Raw genomic sequence first — 22,693 nt, 5'->3', positions numbered from 1 at the left:
TACCTTTTTTTAAAACTAATTTCAGGAAGATTATCCTTTGTTAACATTATCAGTAATGCAAATTATATTCGTTACAAGAGAACAGGTACTAAGCCATAAACAAAGAAGGATTAAAATCCCTTCAGGCAAAAAATGGCTTTTGTCAGTCTTCTGGAGACCAGCTGTGTTACAAAAAAGCAAATGATTTTGTGGCCAGTGCATATTTAAAAATTTATAATATCAATAAATATTGGCATATATTCATATGATTGGGTGTTAATTAATATCATTCCTTATTACTCTGAACATGGTATCTCAATTAAAACTATTATCCAGAAAATGTTCAAAATATAGTTTCACTGCCTTAAAATACCTTTCTTTACTTTCCTGTAATATAATATAATGATAACCAAATAAATACTCTTTCTGACTCAATGTGTGTGTGTGTGAGAGATTTAAGAGCACATCAACACAATCCTGGAGACAGATATATATATATATATATATATATATATATATATATATATACACACTACCAAATATTTGCTGCAAAAAAATGATAAAGGTATAAAATTGTCATCTTCCAATGCAATCTAATGCCCTGTCTCAATTACCATGACCACCATCATTTTCATTTCAATCCTTTCTGACAGACTGCAAATGAATGAAACTTGCATTTGCATCAAACAGTCACTATCATCCTCAATGACTTAATTACTCTATCAAACAATCAGTCACTATCACCCTCAATGACTTAATTACTCTGTTTGAAACAATCAGTCACTATCACCCTCAATGACCTCAATGACCTAATTATCCTATCAAGCCTCAATAACTTAATTACTCTGTATCAATCATTTACTATCATCCTCAATGACTTAATTACTCTATCAAACAATCAGTCACTATCATCATCAATGACTTAATTACTCTATCAAACAACCAGTCACTATCATCCTCAATGACTTAATTACTCTATCAAACAATCTGTCACTATCATCCTCAGTGACTTAATTACTCTGTATCAATCATTTACTATCATCCTCAATGATTTAATTACCCTATCAAACAATCAGTCACTATCATCCTCGGTGACTTAATTACTCCATCAAACAATCAGTCACTATCATCCTCAGTGACTTAATTACTCTATCAAACAATCTGTCACTATCATCCTCAGTGACTTAATTACTCTATCAATCATTTACCATCATCCTCAATGATTTAATTACCCTATCAAACAATCAGTCACTATCATCCTCAGTGATTTAATTACTCTGTATCAATCATTTACTATCATCCTCAATGACTTAATTACTCTATCAAACAATCAGTCACTATCATCCTCAGTGACTTAATTAATATGTATCAATCACTTACTATCATCCTCAATGACTTAATTATTCTGTATCAATCATTTACTATCATCCTCAATGACTTAATTACTCTATCAAACATTCAGTCACTATCATCCTCAATGACTTAATTAATCTATCAAACAGTCACTATCATCCTCAGTGACTTAATTACTCTGTATAAAAAGCTAAGATCACCCACTCTGAGCCGCATATTTAAGCATGATTTAATCTTGATCCTGAGAAGCTTGCCACATGGCTGATGTCGATAAAATCAAGGAACTTCATTACCTAATGGACCTGCATAAAAGTCAGGACAGCTTGAAAATGATCTAGATATTATTTGTGTGTCTTGTATGACTCACTGTCAGTGTTTATAAGCAACCTTTTAAAATTGCTACATGACACAATGTTGTAGCCTGAAGTGACACTGCCTGTCAAAAACTGACCTCTTGTCAATTGATTGATGGACTGCCAGCATGGGGATAAAGAAGATTATTGGCAATTCTTACCCAAGTCTTCCACACTGTGTATCAAGGTTATAATCCCTGTGTGCAGATTGATACTGAAGTACTTTGCAGCCTTAGAGCCAGGTGGATTGGACAACAGGTATTGAACTGCCCCATTTACTCCACTGTCTTGGTCGATGGCAGTCACCTATTGGGTAGGTTACATCAAATTTAAAGATAACATTTCCACATAATGCATAGAAACCTACAATTATTTTTATTATTCTGCTAACTTCCAAGTTCAATCTCCAAATATTTTAATTCAATAGCTGCATGAAAAATAAATATAACTTTTATTCAAATCCCCCTCCACTTTTCAAGACAGTAATTCCAGGATATGAGCAGGAATTTAAGTGTCAAACTCTAATTGTTCATTCCAAAGATGAATAGTCCAATGATATCGAATTTGACATCATGTTCACCCAATTTATAATCTAAACCAAGTGCACAATTAACAAGGACACAACTTCTATCAAGTGACATTTAGAAAAGCTGTTCAGTAAACGGAAGTCTTAAAATGAAGAGGTATTAACTTAGCTTGAATTTTCAGCAAACGAAGAATATTCACCCTGCTGATACGGAAATGGCACAGAGAATAAAGAACTTTATGATAAAGACTGTACCTTCCACTGTACGTTACCAGTAGTTTTTGAAAGAAAAACAGGCAAACAGGCCTGGCCTTTCAACCTATGCTTATGTAGAATGAGGTACAAATCTCAGTTTTCTAAAGACTCGGAGATGGACTCATACTAATCTAACAATGACTATTGTTACAATTAAAAAAACCTATACTACAGTGAATATTTAACTTGTGTTGCTATTCAAATATCTGCTGATTTAGCATAATTTTTAAAGATTTAAACAAAAAAAGAATTGGCAACAAAGATCTTCCAAATATGCTCACAGAAATAGTTTAAGAGTATTATACTATTAGACAGCGTAATAGATTTCCTATAAACAAAGTTATTATTAAAGACAAAATTCTCTTGAATACACTTAAAGAATTGATGAGACAAACGTCTATACAAATGTGAACAAAATGGATGTAACTGACTGAGTCTAGTAAGTTCTTCACAATAAAGTTACCATTTCAATGACCATATCAATTCTCACCTGCAAAATGGTAGAGTTGATGGTAGTGTTGGGGAAGATGTTGGACTTGTATGACTGTGCCAAGAACATGGGAGCATTGTCATTGAGGTCTGTGACTGTTACATGGATTTTGGTGAAAGACATCCTGCCTCCATTGTCAGTTGCGGCCACGGGTATCTCATAGAAACTTTGTTCCTCACGATCAAGAACTTGTCTTGAGAAGATTTCACCTAAATTAAACAAAAATATAAACAATAAATAAAAGCATTTGCTTTACATACAAAGATTGCAATTTTAAACCTATAAATAACATATTCTACCTTAGATCTACTGGTGATACCCTTATCTTTCAAGTGGAACTCCAGAAAATGGCTGAGCAATTTTATAATGTCAATAAGATACAATGTGGATTTAAAAAAACATCACAAAAAAACACACAATCACATAATTTTTTTAAAAAAATGACCTGACCTGCCTACCCTAATTTTAAAACCAGTTCAACTGGAAACATTTTTTTCTTGGCCTTATTTTCTTCCACCAACAAATTTTTTTTATTAGACTAATCAGATAAAGCAATTGGAAAAGTCTGACAACAAGTAGATTTATGTTTCTTGAAAAGACCAAAACATTCCAAAGTTGATACAAAATTTTCAAAATGTGCCATAATTGCCATGGAAATATAATCAGGTCAAGTACAAATATGAATAAACACACATGTATATTTCCTTGGTTGAATTCTCAAGCAGTTCATGCCAAGTTGTGATAACAAGGTTTTTGTCCAAAAATTCCAAAGTCTAAAAAGTTAAAAACTGATTTGTTTTTGCTTAAATTTGCAAGCAATGTTTTTGTCTAAAAAGGTTCAAAGTCTGTCTAAACAAATTTTAAAATCTTGTAATGGCACCAAAATCTAGTCTGGCACCTGAATATAAATACAAATATGTCTATTAATTACATTTCATTTGTCTACCTCAAGTGGTTTTTGCATCATCTGTTCAACAGTTTTGTCAAAAAGTCTTAAATCCCAAAAGTTTTAAATGTTTTAAAAAAACAGAAAAATTGTTTTAATGGTCTTATAAACTTAATGTACTGATTTACACATAAATACAAATATATCTACCAAAAATTTAATTTGTGAACCCTGTGAAACTTTAGCATAGTTTGTTAACAAGGTTTTAATAAAACAAAGTCTCCAAGTACAAAAATGTTCAAAAGGTTGAACAAATGTTGTAATGGCCTTAAAATCTGATCATATCATTTCTATATGATGAGCGGTTTCTGTTAAATTTTGTTAACAAGATTCTCTGGACAGATGGATGGTCATATGCGAACATGTACAGCAGATGGACAGGACTGCATCTATACTGATCCCAGAACAGTCCTAATTCATGCAGACTTACCTGAATCAGCATCCACTCTGAAGACTGCATTCAAGGTTTCACAAGGAATTGTGTATGTGAGCATTCCATAGGTCCCTGCATCCCTATCGATGGCTGATACTGATGTTACCAGCATGCCCACTCCATAGTTTTCTGGGAACTCGGCCACATAGATGCTCTGGTCAAAAACTGGGGCATAGTTGTTACTGTTTCTAACGCTGATACCAACTTTGGCATAACTTGTGAATACACCGTCAGACACAGATACATTCAAATCATACACTGAATACAGCTGTGGCTTTCTGTGCTCAGAAAGGGAGATAATTCCATTCTCTGAATCAATATGGAAAGTCTGTTTGTCATTGCCACTTACAATTGAATAGTGAAAGTAGCCATTGCTACTAGTGTCAAGATCATGAGCAGAAACCTTGGCAACCAACTGCCCTCTTGTGGCTAGATCACTTATTACACACTGATACAAGGGTAAGTTAAATATGGGAGCATTATCATTCAGGTCAGCTACTGTGAAATGAACAGGGACTGATGAAGTCAAACTAGGGACTCCCTTATCTGTGGCAACAACAAGAAAATTGAACTCTGACCTTTCATCATAATCAAGAAACAAATTTGTGGTGATTTCTCCAGTTTCAGAGTTGATAGTGAAATAGTTGATATCTTTGTCTCCAAACATCTCTGAAGACAGACTGTATTGTACTTCCCCATTAATGCCTGTGTCTCGGTCCTTGGCTGTTACCTTGGAAACCATAGTTCCTATGGCTGCAGCTTCTGATACTATGCCAACATATTTCAAACTGTCGAAAGTTGGCTTGTTGTCATTTACATCCTAAAATTAGAGAATCACGTCTATTTTCAAAAGAAAACATTGGCAAGAAAAACAAGATGTCTAATGATTTCTATATCACAGCTACATTCATTGATCACTTAATCTGTACATAATTTTACATCATTTATTTCATACACTCTTTGATGTAAGTGTGAACTCAACTGCATTCAATCACACCATATAATGTACTGAGGAAAAACTGTATTTATTCCAACAAGTGTAACATCACATTACTATTATCACAGGTCATCAAGGTGATGTAAATGTGGAATTTTTCAACCTCTTCTAGTTATGACTGTGGCAGTGTTGACACCCCCCCCCCCCAAGTCCAATATATAGGCTCCCAAACGTGTTTTGGTATTGATTGGGTGGAATTTGGGGTCTGCTTTCAAACATTCATACAAAACTGCAATTAACTGTGGAAAAATAATTCTGCAACACACAAGAGAACATATCATTGCTGGACATTTACTGGTATTTGTCACAACTTTTGATTTACAGTTAGCTGAAGGGATTCTCAGCAATCTGTAGATCATTATTTCCACATAAAATCTAATATATGACAACTTGTACATCCATGTGAAATAAAACAAACCTACTGCCTGTTGCCATTTCAAATTACCATTGGGGGGATAAAGAGTCAATATTAAGAGCCATCAATATTAAGGAACCAATCAGATGTAACTTCACTGATTCAAAATCATTGCTTTGTCACACTCATCAACACCAATACAGGTTTTGAGTTCAATTTTTCAGACCAAGTTCATGCCTTCCATAAATTTATCTCAGGTTTATAGGACCACCATCTTTAAAAATCCCCCATCTTCAGAATGGTGACTGGTCCTATAGATTTGCTTTTTTAAAAAACTCATAACTTTTTGAACTGGCCACAAGGACCAGGTAATACAATTTTTGTTGACCACACCAGACAGATTGGCAGCCAGGTGCAAATTTGTAATACTCAGCACAAATGTTACTTTTCAACATTTTATAAAATTAAGTTGACACAATTTGCCATTTCATAAACATAAATTTAAAATCCACATATTTTATTTTACACTGAATTAATAATAGTTTTATTTTCATAATTCATTTTAGGATTTGAATCTGAAACACACGTTAAATAAGAGATCCTCATTTAATAGTTACTTGTGCCTCTGACAAATAATTAATCGTTTGTATGAAATTCTTGCATATTTTTGTATAGCTGTCATGCTCCAAACCTTACCTTTACTTGAATGAGCACAATAGCTGATGTTGAGAGTCCAGAGAGAGTTTCCATGGCTTCTATGGTCAGGTTGTATGATGGAGTCATCTCAAAGTCCAGCTGCCCTTTTACAGTAATCAAACCTGTTAAGGAAAAACAAGCATGTGTTAGGCATCAATTGCATACCAACTGAATTAAATATTCCATAAAAAAACAACTAAAATACTCAAATCACAACAGTTTTTCTAGTATTCAGTGATTTATTCAGATACTCATGTTTGTTAGGTACCATTTTATTTCAGTTTATTTACAAACAGTTCATTTCAAAATATATAGGATGTAAAGTCAAGATGACAGATTGGACCTTTATAAAGCATTACTGTTGATAGATTTTATATTAGCTAATAAAAATGTTATTGCTGTGAGCAAGAATCATCAGTGATTGCGACTCTGTGCTGAGAAACAAGTTGTTTCCAAAACCTAACATGGAAGATGAGTAAAAATTAAAGTAGAATTAACCAGCCTAATGTGACTTTCAGTGAAGATAACCTATCTACACATCCATATATCCAAATCTTGTAACAAGTAACCCAGTCCAAAACAAAACTAATAAAGTCCGTTTCATGAGAGTTGACTAGGTATATCCGACAAGTTCTCTAAGAAAATAATTAACAAAAGTCAATATGCTAACAACCTTGGAAAAACAGAGACCCATTACTTTGTGTAAGTAAATGCATTAAAATTTGGTTAGAACTATACTTTGCTGCATACAAAGGCAAACATGGTACAATCTTTACTGTGGGTAAAATTCAGAAATATATTATTGGTATGACTGGTATTAGGTTATAATGTGAAAGATTTCTCACTCATGTAAGAGTTAAGATAGTTAAAATAAAACACAGTACTGTACCAATTTTATCAATAGTTCCTTGAAAAAAATTACCCACATTGACTTGCAAAAATGGCTGATTTGTACATGAATTTCAATACATGCTTTTGTCTGCTACAAAATAATTCTTCAAAATGAAACTACCATTTTTCATTTCTTGAAATATTTTTTTGGCATAAAAGTGAATGAACCAGCCTGACCCTGCTGAAATGGACTTTAACCATCGCCAACAACATTTTATGAAAGATGTAAAAATTACTATTAGTGACGAAATGAATGAAATCTAGCTTCATATCCACCATATCCCAGACAGAACTCGTTAAAAAAAATCAGTTTTGCATCCACAGCAAAGTTACACAGTTATTTTGTAACCACAAATCATATTATAAACCATGTTATATTGCAATTTATTGCAACAAACTATGTACCTATTGCTGTTCTGCCCATTTTTAGTGATTGATTTGCAAGAAGACATTGTCATTATTAACATGCAAATTCCCCATATAACCTCCAATACAATGTATAAGTACTCATCTTTGGCACTGGCAGACAATGTACAGTATCCATGACCATACAGGTCTATGAATAATGACTGGGTTGTGATCTTGTCTCTACCAGTGATACTGTTTTTTTATATATAAAAAAAGCAAGTAAACATGAATTCTGCAGGGAAATGAGTGTTAAATACTGCAGTAGCCATACTTCCACTACATTTATGATATGGCCATGATGTAACAGTGACCTACATGTGGCTGCCAAGGTCTCTGAAAAAAAAGTTAAACACTTTTCAAATATAGCAGTGTTATTAGACCTTGGATATGCCAATTAACACTTTCTGAAGCTGCTATACAACATCCACATCCAATTAAATATGACGACAAATAACTCTGAAATACAGTATACGAGTTTGGTGAAAATTGGTGTCTTGCATGTGAATGGCATTATAATGAGGTAAATGTTGGCCAGACATGAATTCCCTGAATCTGTGGGTAAAAAGTTTGATATGCTGATCCCACATAATGCTCAAGACATAACAGTGTACTGCATTATGAATTCCCCTTATAAAGTATATATAAATTAAGATTAACTTTACTGAAACTATCAGGGGACATAAATTTTAACTGGAGAATCAGTCTTCTGGTTGATCAATTTCTGGGCAAATAGGAGAATTGTGCATGATGGGAGTATTACCTCATAGGTGTGATGGATGGTCATTTTATGTATGTCTTGTGTATGTATTTGATAAGGCACACTTGCCTGGCATGGAGTCTATTCACACTTGTCCTGGCAGGAGATTAACATTTATCATCCGTTTAGTCAACACTGATAGACAGTTAATTAAACAGGCATGAACAACAGAATACCTTGATTCGACCATCACGAGTCTTTACCATTGCTTGATTAGCCTGGGATTTCTATATGACAAATCACTTATTGTTATAGCAGTACTTAGCAGCAATTTATATATTCATTTTTATTCTCCTGTAACCTGGCTGGTTGTAGGGGCACCACTGATGACTTTGCAACAATCTCTCTCTATTTTCCCTGTCCTCTGTTGCTCTTTGGGACTTTGCAAAGACAATATGTGTCCACTCTTTGATGTTATCTTCCCATCTTTTGTTCTATCTGCCTTGTTTTTCCTCTTACTGTGCCCTGACAGATTGTCTTGGACAGCCTAGATGAGCATGAGATATGACCCTACGATCTTAGTTTGTGTTTCTTTACGGTTGTAAGCAGATCCTCATATGGTCAAACTGCACCTTGGATTCTAATGCACACCTCCTCATTAGAGATGTGGTCTAAGTATGATTGTGTTGTTTGTGTGATTTGAATTTTTAATGTAGCTTTAACAATTTTTCAGTCATATTGCTAAAATGTCTGCAGTGTAGCAGTTTATAGTGATGCCTAGCACTGGGACATCATGCTGCAGACATGTAGCATGATGTCCCACCTAGTCGCATTATCCTGACACCAGGATGACCAGTCCTAACACTAACCTCTTAATGCTGAATGCCAAGTGAGGCAGCTGTTAGTACCAATTTTATAAGTCTTTGGTATGACTCAGCTGGGGATCAAACCCATGACCTCTTGCCTCCGAGGGGGATGCTAACCACTAGGCCACTGGAGCAGTCTCTAAGTATGAGATTTCCAGGATCCTTCAATAACATCTCATCTCTAAATTATGAGATTCCTCTCTCTAGTTCTACACTCACGGTCTGTATCTAGCATGCATACAGGAATATGGACATGATGATGGAGTGCATAAGCTTCATCTTGGACCCACGCATAATGTTACTGTCCTTCCGAGCAGGCTTCAGCCTAGCCAGTGCTTCAGTGCTCCAGCCTAGCCAGTGCAGCCAAACAGGCTTCAGCCTAGCCAGTGCAGGTGTTGTCAATCCTGGAAAGAACCTCAGGTTCTGAACCATCATGAAAGGTTATAACACCTAGATACATGAAGCTGGTCACTATGCCCAGCTTCTGTCCATTCACTCTTATTTCCTTTTGGATGCCACTCAGGTTGTTTGACATTAGCTTGGTCTTTTCAGCACTGATTTCCATCCCATTCCTTAGTCATGCTTGGCTGACACCATTCACTTAGATTTCCAGTTCTTATTCATCTCCTGCTAAGCCATCGATATCATCAGTGAAGCACAGGTTGATGATTGCTCTGCCTCCAAAACTGACACTGTCCTCATGGTCTTCCAAGGCATTGGACATGATCCTTTCAAGGTATATGTTGAACAGAGTGGCTGAGAGAAGGCACCCTGTCTGACTGTGGTTCTGAACCAATCTCCTACGTTGCCATTGACAAAAACTGCAAGGCACCTTGTCATACAGGTTTTCTATGGTGCTGATTAGTTTTGTGTTTATGTTGTGTATCCGCATGGTGGCCCACATGCCTGCATGACATACCCTGTCGAAAGCCTTCTTGAAATCAATGAAAACATGACATAGGTTCTGTTGATGCTGCAGATACTTTTCACTGAAGATTCTAAAATTAGGATCTGTTCTATAGTGCTACATCCTGCTCTGAAACCTGCATGTTCTTCAGAAAGGATGTGCTCTGCTTGGTGTTATATTCTGTTGAGGATGATCTTAATCGTGACCTTGCTTGGGTGACTGATGAGGCTGACTGTTAGTTCTGGCCCAGCTGCAGATTTCTTTTCTTAGAAAGAGTGATGATCAGAGACGGGGTCCATGGGGTGGGCCATTTTTACGTTTGCCAGATGTTGCTGCAGACTGTTGTGAGGACATCTACCACAGAGGCTCCTCCTGCTTGAACAAGTTCTTGTATATTGTCAACCTCCGCTGACTTCCCTCTCTTTTGTACCTTTACTGCAGCCTCTACTTCTTCCCTGATAATATGGTGGTTAGCCTCTGTTGTGGTCAGTGGAAAGTTTAGCATAGCTTGGTATTTAGAAGTCTCCAGATTGTAAAGCTCTGAATGGTAGTCCAAACCATATGGTAAGATCTTCTGTGAGACTCTTACCAGCCATGTCATAGATTTTGGTAGATCTCCCATTTCTCCGCTGTCAGGTCTTTCACCAATTGATATGCCTTTTACAGTTTTTCTAGTTCAGGCTTTTCTTGACTTCCTTACAATGGTCCTCTATCCAGCTTTCCTTCACTTTCTTTAAGCTCCTAATCCTGTTGTAAATCTCCCTGTATTTTTATGCCATTGTCTTCTTGCTTCATCAAATCACCGAAGTCAAGGATATCTGCTGTGACCCAGGGCTTCTTTATCCTACAATGCTTGTCAAGGATCTTGCTGGCTGTGCCTATTACTCCTGTGCTCTTATTTATTTTCTTCAATCTAAGAATGGCTTGACCAGGATTTGCACCCAGGAACTCTTACATACAAGGATGATACTCTAACTGCTACACCAACAGACTGGAAGAACAAACCTTATTTCTTTTGTATCTCTCTGTCTCTTAATTACATTTACAGTATTTTTAATTTAAAAGGATAATATAATTCTTCATAATATTATTACAATTATAACTTTAAGAGATTATATTCAGGTCTTTTATCTGATTTCTGCTATTCTATGTTTTTTTCATCATCATTAAATTAATTTCATTGATAGATACATTCCAGTAAAACTCGGGGAAGGGAAGCAGACAAAATAGTAGTAGTCCATAAGTGTGAATAATCCATATATAATGTAATGGAACTCGTATATGGGGAGCTGTGAAAACTCGTTTGTTCAAAGGTAATCCATAATCCTATGATCACAGGTTCGATACCTGCCCTGGACAGCCTAGGTCAGATGCTGTACTGTGTCCTTGGGAAAGGCACTTGGCTGCCATTTCCTCTGCATGATATAGTCAATAATGTTTGAATACATCAACTGATCATGGATATACATGATTGTCACAATCTTGTACTGGACACTTAAAACTGTTCACAACAACGACACCAGCCATCTTCAATTCCAATCAAGCCAGGGACTCCTAACATATGAGATTACAAACAAAAGCTACTGATGCAGACGGTATGTGACACTGCAACTCAAATGGCTTGTGACTCTCACTACTGGAAAAGTGATATCCATTTCTCACCAAGACAATAGTCACTTTGCATTGTAAAGTAAAATTATATATATATATATATATATACACACACACACACACATGCATATACATACACACACCTGCATAGGATTCTGAAATATATCCGTCAAATATATCCAAACCTCTGAAAGCTACATTTTATCCGATTGTATGACTAATAATTTTATGATCAAGTGCAAACAAAAAAAGCAAACCATGCAGTGAGCCATGCAGCATACAACAGTCCAGAGATAAGTATATGAATTCAATATTTATTATTTGATGTAGATATAAAATGACTAAATGTAGGTATAGCAAAGGGTACTGAACTCACAAACCTTCGACTGCAAGTCTGACACTCTACCAACTGAACTATGAAGGCTAGAGAGATCTGCTACAATAATAAAACAAGCTACTTCTGTTTTATGCTTTTCAGTAATGCAAAGCAATAGCTATCAATAAGTTTATTAGATTTATTTTTCTTCTGTATTTTTCGATTGACTATACTGTTTTTTATTGAGAGGGGGTGAGGGAGAGAATCGCCTTTTGCCCATGATATCAAATAATTTACTCCCAAACTTGACAGAGGTAATTAGCATAGAAATTCTTGAAATTATGTTTCATTGTGCACATATTTCACTGGAATTACCATTATGCATACATACTGATATGTATACTCTTTAGACAAATTTTTAAAATATGCAATTACTGTTTTAGGTACTTCTTGTTTATTGTGTATCAATTTAAGCTGGCACTACTCCATTCACACACCCTACCCCACACCCTTTATAGCCATGAGGATACACTTGGGCCAAGAGAGTTAAATAAAAAAAAAGCTACTATTATCAGAAAAAAAAACTTCTTAGTAATAAAATAACAACATGTAATAAGCTTTGGAGGGATGAAGCACTCAATGTCAAAAGTAGCACAAATCAGATCCATATTTGATGTGTGTTATATATTGTTATGAATTTATAAGTACTGGAATGTGCTTGTTGTGAGTAGATAACTCTTACCCCTGTCTAGTTCCAGTAGAGTTATCTCTCTTAAATGCAATGGAGTACCTGGTTATGTCATTGTCAAATTGACAATCTAGCATTGTTCTATATGACAGTGTGTGACATGCATGCCCAAGTAGGACAGAAAGTATATTTATTTCACAAAACATTAGCATTGAGGTATATGGAAAAACAATTGGTACCGTGATACCGTGATATTGTTATGAATTTATAAGTATTGGAATGTGATATAGTTTGCTTTTATTCTCATACAAGTTTAGGACTGAGAGTGGTTCATTAATTCTGTTAGGAATATTAAGGACCTACCTTCCATTTCACCACCTGCTTTCAAAATATACTACTGCTTAAACTACCTGGAAAGTTACACTTCATCATATTACATCAATTTTCATTTTGTTTTTTATTTAATGATAAACTCTGCAAACAATTAGATATTTACGCAGATTTTAATGGAGCGCAGATGATGAAAAGAGTAAAACACTGCAATTCTTTCACTAAAAATCTGAAACTGTCCAATTTGCTTACATTTTCTTGCAGAATGAAATAAACTAGATGCAACTTGTAATGTCAGTTGTCATTAATAACATATAATTTGTTTTGTGACTTATGAGAGAACCTAACATCTTATATCAAAGCTAAGACCCATCTGGAGAGACAAGGATATCTGTCTGAAAACTAAAATCAGACTATTACGAGCTCTAGTCATCTCAGTCTTTTTGTACTCATGTGAGGCATGGACCCTGATAGCAGAATTACAACGAAAAATCCAGTCACTTGAAATGAGATGCTACAGAACCATCCTTGGCATCTCTTACATGGACCACATCACAAACGAAGAAGTGCTTAACACCATCAGGCGTGAAGTAGGCCAATATGAGGACCTCCTCGCCACTGTCAAAAAGAGAAAGCTGAAATGGTATGGTCATGTCACTAGAGCCAACAGTCTATCCACAACAGTCCTGCAGGGCAGCGTCCAGGGTGGCAGAAGGAGAGGTAGACAGAGCAAAAAGTGGACTGACAACATCACAGAATGGACCAGGAAAGTTTTGTGGAGACACAGGCATTGTCACATGATCAAGACAAGTGGAGGGAACTGGTCAGATGTTCAGCAGCACACAGAAAATACAAAAGTGGACAGTGTTTGGGACACTCTGGTGACAATCAGGTTAGAACTTATAAATCAATGAATGAAATGACTAAGTTTTTTGTTTTTTTTTGTTGCATTTTTGTGTCTTTGATGCCTTTTGTTTTTAAAATTGGTATGGGGGTACACATAAACTGGATGGTGTGCGTATACCATAGTAGCTCTGCCAAAGTAATATTTTCATCAATCAGTGTGTTACTGACTATTATGCCAGATTTCTGATCTGTTCCATAATGCTGAATTAGGGTTTCAAGTCAATCAATGCCATAGTCAGCTTCTTCAGACATAAGTATTTTTATCAAATAAATATCTTTATTTCTTAATTTTATTGTTTTATTCTTATTTATTCAGTTTTTCATAAATATATATGGCAATATACTTCTGTGGCACCAAATCCCGCAGATCTAGACTGTTTCTGAAAGAAATAAAAATGGCACCCTAGTTTTAAGCTGTGTTTTAATTAGGCCCAGTATTTGGGGGCCACGGGGGCGTGGGTTCAAGTCTCAGGTTTGGCCAATGTGGGTATGTGAGAAAGCTTGCAAGTAGCTTCTCATGGGTCAGTGGTTCTTTCCAGGATTTTCCCCAGGTTCTTCCTACACCATTAATACTGGCCTCCATGTATAGCTTATCCTGTGCTGAAAAATGGCTTTAAGCCCTTCAACAACAAGGTCTGGTATTCTGCCTTTTCTATGTTTAATTTTGAAATACAGATGAAAGGGATTCTGACCTGCATACATGTTCATCCAGTATATCACCAGGCTGGTCTTTAACACCATTTTCAGGCTCAAAATCAATCATTAATTATCTACATTAACACTTTCCCCAGCTCCAATAATCTGACATACTTCATAACTTTACATCACTATCATCAGCCAGTATTTGCCAAATGATACTGTCATCCAAGATGAACAAGGTAGGAATCAGCCATTTGGGGTTCTCTAGGTGGCCCACATTTTAAAGACATTTTTATACTTCCCTGATGCAAGGTTCAAACTATTAACATAATGCTTTTTCCTGGACCCAAAGTGCCAATCAAATTTAGTTTAACAACCATTCATGTCAAGCTGAAACCCCAGATGTGTAAACAGTTGCCTACCTCAAAAAGAGCTACAATACTTCTACTGGTATGACTTGTATCCCGACATGCAGTTTAATGGTTAAGAATAAAAATTATATTCTGCACAAAGTACATTTTCATATGTGTGACTTGAAAAAAATTGAGGGAGTTCTTGTGCATCACTGTTAACCATGTGTGTGAATCCCTGCAAATTTTTCATAATTTGATTGCATGCCCTGGCGGCATCACATTTTATATGAAAGCTACTGACAATGTGAACTTGCCATGTATTCTATAATTTCCATTATATAAAGTATTTTTTGACTGACAGTCTTTTGTTACGAAACAGAAATCTAGCAATAGAAAGAAAACGCAAACTAATACTCTTGAATAAGGCTGCAAATGTTTAACAAAATTTCCAAACATGTACATAGTATACAATAAGCAAAACTAATTTAATGGAAATGATTCAATACTCAACCCTACACTTGATCTGGCCTTTAAGCTTACAGCTAACAGCTATTTAAAGGCAATCCACTGGCAATGTGCATGCACTATCTTGCACAACTTGCAACCATTTTATCTGCTTATGTCTTTTACATCTTATTACAGGTCAGTTTGTAAGACACGTCTTTATAGAATATATCTGATAATTTATGTACAACATCGTTAAGACCACTGTGATACTCTTTCACACTGCTAAATATATGCATGAAGAGTTTAGGCCATATACCCAAGTAATTGTTGCTGTCTTAGGAACAGAACCCAATATCAAATGCCTTAAGAACAGACCCAATATCAAATGCCATTAGAACATAACCCAATATCAAATGCCATTGCCATAAATGCCATTTATATCAGAGGCATATATATGAGATTTATATGCCAATGAAAACAATTTTTCACAAAACAATGAAAAGTAAAAGTGAATTAAATCATAAAGATTGGGAATGTCCTAAAAGTTCTATGAGCCTAACCTGATTTTAATCTAAGTTAACAGACGGCAGAGTTTCAGACATTAAGTCTTTTATTAATAATACAGCACTCTCACGATAAGACCCTTTTTGGTAATGGAACATGGTTCCATTTATTATGCGGGCATGGCCATTTCATTAAGTGGTAGTAAAATTATATGCATCGTACTTCATCATAAGGCCATCTCACTATAAGGTAGCATGTTCTATGGTTACCATGGATAGTATTATTAATATGGGAATACTGTAATGTTAGAGAAATCAGTTGCTAATTTGGGCTATAGGATGTACATATGCAATTTTTCATTATCTCTGAACTTGAAGTTCATGCAAATATATCTAGTAAGCACCAAATACACCATAAAGCAAACTTCAAAGAAATGTGCAATTTTTTTAATAAGATGAAGCAAAATTCAAAATTAAACACAGCAATAAGTTAAAACAGTGGAAAAACAATTTTAAAAAAAGAATAATGAAAAGAAAAATGATAAGAACTTCCCTGAAAAAAGGCAGCCTTTAAAATAAGAATACAACTCACACCATAATGAAAACATCCCCTATTCAGACAGTTTTTTTAAATCTGTGTTTGATGATTTGCCAGAGATAACTGTTACTTCTTGTAAGAAAAGCGCTGTATATAATATTACTTGCATGACACACATTTTACATTGATGGTATACAATGACTGACACCTGGTGGTAGCCTGGCAATTCATCAATTACCAGACAAAAACAGCAATGATACATCATTATAATCTTATAAATTAGGTCTTATGTGTACCAACAAATATTTAAAGCAGCAAAACAAAGTATATGCATTAAACAGAATAGACTTTTATCAAATGAATTTGCCTCAGTAATATTAACCAGAAAAGGTTTGAAAGCCCAAGTGAAATGGTACATTGTAGGGCAGGAAAGATTATCAGTGGAAACTGAAATTAAAGAAATATCTAATATTTACAAAAGAACGATATCTTTGGAAACTGAAATTGAAGATGTATCTGATATTTACACAAAACTAAACCTCTACCAAGATCTAGCTGAAGTTTGCTTCACCAAGAAAGAAGATTCATCTACTGTTTGGTACGAGTTGAACTCTTTACAGAAGTTCTTGCCTATATCATCTAACAATGAAGCTATATATGTGGTGAGTGATAAGCGATATGAGGAAAAGACAGGTCTTGAAGTTACTCACAAGGGCCCAAAACATCCATGGCTTTACATCAAGGCAAGGGTGACACAAAGTTCATTGTAAAGGTAGAGAAAAAAAAAATGTTAAAAAGAGGTTGTAAGTAAATATTAACACGTACTTAAATAACAATTGACAGAAAACAAATAAGTCTTTTTATTTTGCTCTGTAAGTATCAAAATAGAAAAATATAATATACAATAAAGAACTTTCTGGTTACTGAATTTAAACAAGTATGAGAATTAAGAAAGTTGGTCTGAAGATAGCTTCAGTCCAAATCTTAAAAGCAGGAACCAACTAAGATGTACTGTCAAGAAATGATGCCAGTAGTCCTCCTGCTAAAATCAGCTGACCCTGATACTTACTAAGTTACAATTATCACCTGTCATTGTTTAGAAGACCAATATAGAACAACTTCTTGACATATCGTTGTACAAGTAAATGTTGCTTATATGGACGTCCTAGCAGAAATGGACCTTGTCTGGATCAGAACATATGGCATTACATTAAGATATAGCAATAGTCCATAGGACATTCTTTTCTTTTTTAGCGCTTGAAATATCTGGAAAAGTTGTCATGTACTCAAAGAATGTTTTACTAATCAAAATGACAAACAGTAAAACTGCCCTAAACCACAGACTGTTGGAACCAACAACTTTGCGTTTATAGCGGCTGCCAGTACAGAGACATCTGATAGTATTAAGCTGGCCTTTCTGGGACCAAAGAGTGTGTGACCACTAGGTCACTTAAGTCTGATTAGTATTCAAGTGGCCTTTTGGGGACTAAAGAGTGTGTGACCACAATGCAACTGAAGTCTTATCAACATTCAAGTGGCCTTGTTCGGACTAAAGAGTGTGACCACTATGCAAGTGAAGTCTTATCAGCATTCAAGTGGCCTTGTTGGGACTAAAGAGTGTGTGACCACTATGCAAGTGAAGTCTTATCAGCATTCAAGTGGCCTTGTTGGGACTAAAGAGTATGTGACCACTATGCAAATGAAGTCTTATCAGCATTCAAGTGGCCTTGTTGGGACTAAAGAGTGTGTGACCACTATGCAAATGAAGTCTTATCAGCATTCAAGTGGCCTTGTTGGGACTAAAGAGTATGTGACCACTATGCAAATGAAGTCTTATCAGCATTCAAGTGGCCTTGTTGGGACTAAAGAGTGTGTGACCACTATGCAAATGAAGTCTTATCAGCATTCAAGTGGCCTTGTTGGGACTAAAGAGTATGTGACCACTATGCAAATGAAGTCTTATCAGCATTCAAGTGGCCTTGTTGGGACTAAAGAGTGTGTGACCACTATGCAAATGAAGTCTTATCAGCATTCAAGTGGCCTTGTTGGGACTAAAGAGTATGTGACCACTATGCAAGTGAAGTCTTATCAGCATTCAAGTGGCCTTGTTGGGACTAAAGAGTGTGTGACCACTATGCAAATGAAGTCTTATCAGCATTCAAGTGGCCTTGTTGGGACTAAAGAGTGTGTGACTACTATGCAAATAAATCTGATCAGTTTTAAACTGACCTTATTGTCACTAACCAGTATGCAGAAGAAGCCGAGTCATACAGGAAAGTAAGATGAGGAGTTTAGGGAAGTTCCGATTTAGTTTATATTTAACAAAAGACAAAGGAAAATAAGACAAGATTCAGCCAAAGTGAACATTCATGACAAAAATGTGCTCATAAAAAATCAGTGCACTAATTTTTAACATTTTCTGTAAGTTTCAAGGAAATGACCTTTGTACAAATAATATACCCTTGTTTTGTTGCTATAAGTTTCAAGAAATGGACATCATGTACACATAATATACCCTTGTTTATTATCTGCAGACTAAACTGCTGCAGAGAAACAGAGCTAGACATCAAAAGAGGACTAAACAGTTATGTGCTTGCTTTGCACCTCAATCATCTTAGGTTTAATCTGACGTTTGAAATGCATATATGTATTAGGGTTCAATGGAATCTCAGCATGGCTTAATGGTGCCAATTAAAAGTAAGTTTTAAAAAAAATGCAAAGATGAAAAATTGCATAAAAATATTTGGAAGATAAACGCTACAAAGCATACCTGTACACATGAAATATTAAAATTCTGTAAAATGTACATAAAATACAACATATAAGTATGTACTAAAATCCATACAGTATATGGTCCAAGATTTACTTGGTATGACATCAAGTTCCTTAATCAAATTCTAATAAAAGGTTCCGTCTCCAAGGGTGGAAGTTAACACACTCAACTCATAGGGTGCAAGTTGATAAACTCAACTCAAAGGATGAAAGTTGATACACTCAATTCAAAGGATGGAAGTTGATACACTCAACTCAAAGGATGGAAGTTGATACACTCAACTCAAAGGATGGAAGTTGATACACTCAACAAGAATGTATTTCACTATCAATAGAGGCAGAGTATGTAAATTCACTCTTCAGAAGGTATGCACAACTCAGGTATAGATGTCCTACATAAGACAGGAACACTAAATGATGGGTTTGATCTAACAAACCCAATAAGAATGCCTAATTACTGCAATCCCTCACTATAAGACCCAATAAGAATGCCTAATTACTGCAATCCCTCACTATAAGACCCAATCAGAATGCTTAATTACAGCACTCTCACTGTAAGACTCAATAAGAAATGCCTAATTACTGCAATCCCACACTACAAGACCCAATCAGAATGCTTAAGTATAGCACTCCCTCACTACAAGACCCAATATGTATGCCCAATTATTGCAATCCCTTACTATATAACCCAATCAAAATGCCTAATTACTGCAATCCCACACACAAGACCCAATCAGAGTGCTTAATTTAGAACTATAGACTTGATCTTTGTAAGCAAAATCCAGTCTCCAATAGATGGCAAAGAAACTTTTAGAATTTAAAATAAGGATCTATTGGATCTTTTATTCAAGAAGAATTAACTGAAATGATAATTTCATCATCTTTCTTGGGGATCTCTGTCAAAACTGAATTCAGATAAGGAACAAAGGTATGGGCATCTAGAAATCTAATGGAAAGATAAAGATGGTAACATTCAGTCAGGAAAACAACAATGACAAAACAAGACAACTTCCCAAAGACGGATAAAAAATGGACAATAACAAACAACTTTCCAGTGCAGGACAATAACAAAATCTCCCAACACCATGTTGCAATGATCATAAAAAGACAGAAAAAGCATACTACAATTTCAAACATCACAGTAAAGTTTAAGTCAAGAACTTAAATTTAAGAAACCTACCTATACTGAAGTCCATCCAAAAGTCCCTGTACGGGTCCCCATGTACAATAGAGTAAATCAACTTCTGATTGGTGGAGCTGATGGCCTCAACATCTACAACTATGGTGCCTGCTGGTGCATTTTCTGGTATTTCTGCTTTGTACACTTGCCTCTCAAACAAAGGGTAATATTTATTGATAATTTTCACAACCACTGTGGTCTGCACAGTATGTCTTGGTTGACCTGCGAGTATAAAGAAAATAATGTGGCAAAAAATATCTTTCTGTTTAGAATTCATTAAAAATAGAAGAATTAAAGTAGGTTATCTCCAAAATTAATACTTTTTAACAAATCAAATTGCTTCTAAACATGATCTACTGATTCTTGAGCGTTTGGCTTGATTAAACTACTTGCTGTCATTAAAGGAACAATTATATCACAACCTACAAATGACACAGAAGGTGAACCAAGCTAATATGAAACAATCATTAAATCCATCAGTGAAAGCTCCGTATCTTTCATTACCCTGTTCAAATCAGGTTTCTTTCTCTGTCCATTGATAAAAGGTTACACTGGTCAACAGTGAAATCATTACTGACTTGAAAAGGCCCTAATCTGTAGTATTTTGGTGTGCCGAACACGAATATAACCGTGAAAAATTTGTATTGGCTCTCGTTTTGAAGATATTCATATACCTCATTTTCTATGTTTCACTGTGTAAATTTCTCCAGTAGGACTGCAGCAACATCCGGAATAATGATGTAACATTGCATAATACCATCATGCTCACATCATCCACAGTTGATTGCATCATTTTCTGATGCAATGCAATACTAATGCCATGCGGCTGCTGAAGTAAGTTGACGTCAGCAGTGTACTATACATGTGTAGGCCTATTATACTAATGCCAGGTGGCTGCTGAAGCTGACGTAAGCAGTGTACTATATAAAGCCCAATCAGATAGGTTCAGCATTTAAAATATTTTAGACGTTGTGCGAGACAGTTCAAGCTACTGTTACATAAAACTTATTATTTTATCCATTTACGTACAATAAAGAACAGTAATGCCTCGAAAGTGTGTTAATACCGCGGACAATTTTTGCTATATTTGTGGGGAAGTGACATTTGCCAACCAGAAGAAAAGTATCAATTCTCAAGTGAAGAAGGCATATCATCTTTACTTCGGATGCAAGGTTGGTGACCAAGACAAGCCTTGGGCTCCGCATATATGCTGTGCTACATGTACAACACAGCTTTCACAGTGGTTGAATTGCAAAAGGTCATCAATGCCGTTTGCAGTCCCAATGGTGTGGAGAGAGCCAAGCAACCACCTAAATGACTGTTACTTCTGCTTGGTTCCTCCTCTTTCCGGCGGAATAACGAAGCGAAAGAAGTCGAGAATAGTCTACCCAAACATTCCGTCTGCATTGAGACCAGTTCCACATGGTGAGGGACTTCCTATTCCAGAACCTCCAGCAGAATATTCTCTTGATTCATCTGACGAAGACAAAGGTGAGTCGACCTGTTCTTCTCCTGGTCCATCAGCATGCAGTGATCCAGATTTTCACTGTGGTGCATCATCAACCCCACACAGAATAACACAGGAAGAACTAAATGACCTGATTCGTGATTTGGACTTATCAAAGAACAAGGCAGAATTGCTAGGATCAAGACTCCAACAATGGAATCTTCTAGAAGAAGATGTCACAATTACTGCATATCGAAAGCGCCACCAGCAATTGGAGCCTTTCTTCAGAAAGGAAAGTAATCTGATATTCTGTTCCGATATTGAGGGCCTCATGAATGCTTTAAAAATCACTCATGACCCACAAGAATGGAGACTATTTGTGGACTCTTCGAAACTGAGTCTCAAGGCTGTGCTTTTGCACAATGGAAACATTCTTCCATCTATTCCAGTAGCGTATGCTGTCCACATGAAAGAGACATACGATAACTTAAGGCAGCTACTGAATTCCATTGAGTATAACAAGTACAGCTGGCACCTCTGTGGTGATTTGAAGGTAGTTGCCCTTTTAATGGGACTGCAGCAAGGATATACAAAATACATGTGTTTCTTATGCGAGTGGGATAGCCGAGCAAGGGAAATGCACTACATGAGGAAGGAATGGACTCACAGGCAGAATGTAGCCATTGGAGAGAAGAATATCCAACACCCAGCTCTGGTTGAGGCTCAGAAAATCTTGCTACCACCCCTTCACATCAAACTAGGTTTGATGAAGAACTTCGTGAAAGCCATTGACCGGACTTTGCCAGCATTC

The 22,693-nt window shown here is 35.9% G+C and overlaps 1 protein-coding gene across 3 annotated transcripts in view; it reads right to left on the bottom strand.

Moving 5' to 3' along the window:
- Positions 1-22,693, bottom strand: part of LOC149797466 (protocadherin Fat 1-like) — a 299,704-nt gene that overhangs the window by 64,745 nt on the left and 212,266 nt on the right. For 2 of the 3 annotated variants that reach the window (XM_089962274.1, XM_089962276.1), the window contains exons 12-17: positions 20,436-20,657; positions 17,194-17,214; positions 6,384-6,505; positions 4,333-5,155; positions 2,957-3,165; positions 1,847-1,991 (exon numbers count right to left, since the gene is read on the bottom strand). In XM_089962274.1, the coding sequence (XP_089818400.1) occupies positions 1,847-1,991; positions 2,957-3,165; positions 4,333-5,155; positions 6,384-6,505; positions 17,194-17,214; positions 20,436-20,657 (1,542 nt within the window). The remainder of the gene's footprint in view (positions 1-1,846; positions 1,992-2,956; positions 3,166-4,332; positions 5,156-6,383; positions 6,506-17,193; positions 17,215-20,435; positions 20,658-22,693) is intronic. The other variant, XM_089962275.1, reaches the window with a different exon arrangement.

The sequence above is a fragment of the Sinohyriopsis cumingii genome, chromosome 6 (assembly GCF_028554795.1).
Source record: "Sinohyriopsis cumingii isolate HCF-2022 chromosome 6, ASM2855479v2, whole genome shotgun sequence".
In the NCBI taxonomy this organism is placed as follows: domain Eukaryota; kingdom Metazoa; phylum Mollusca; class Bivalvia; order Unionida; family Unionidae; genus Sinohyriopsis; species Sinohyriopsis cumingii.
Note: the sequence above shows the minus strand (reverse complement) of the source record. Positions and strands in the feature narration are given on the sequence as shown.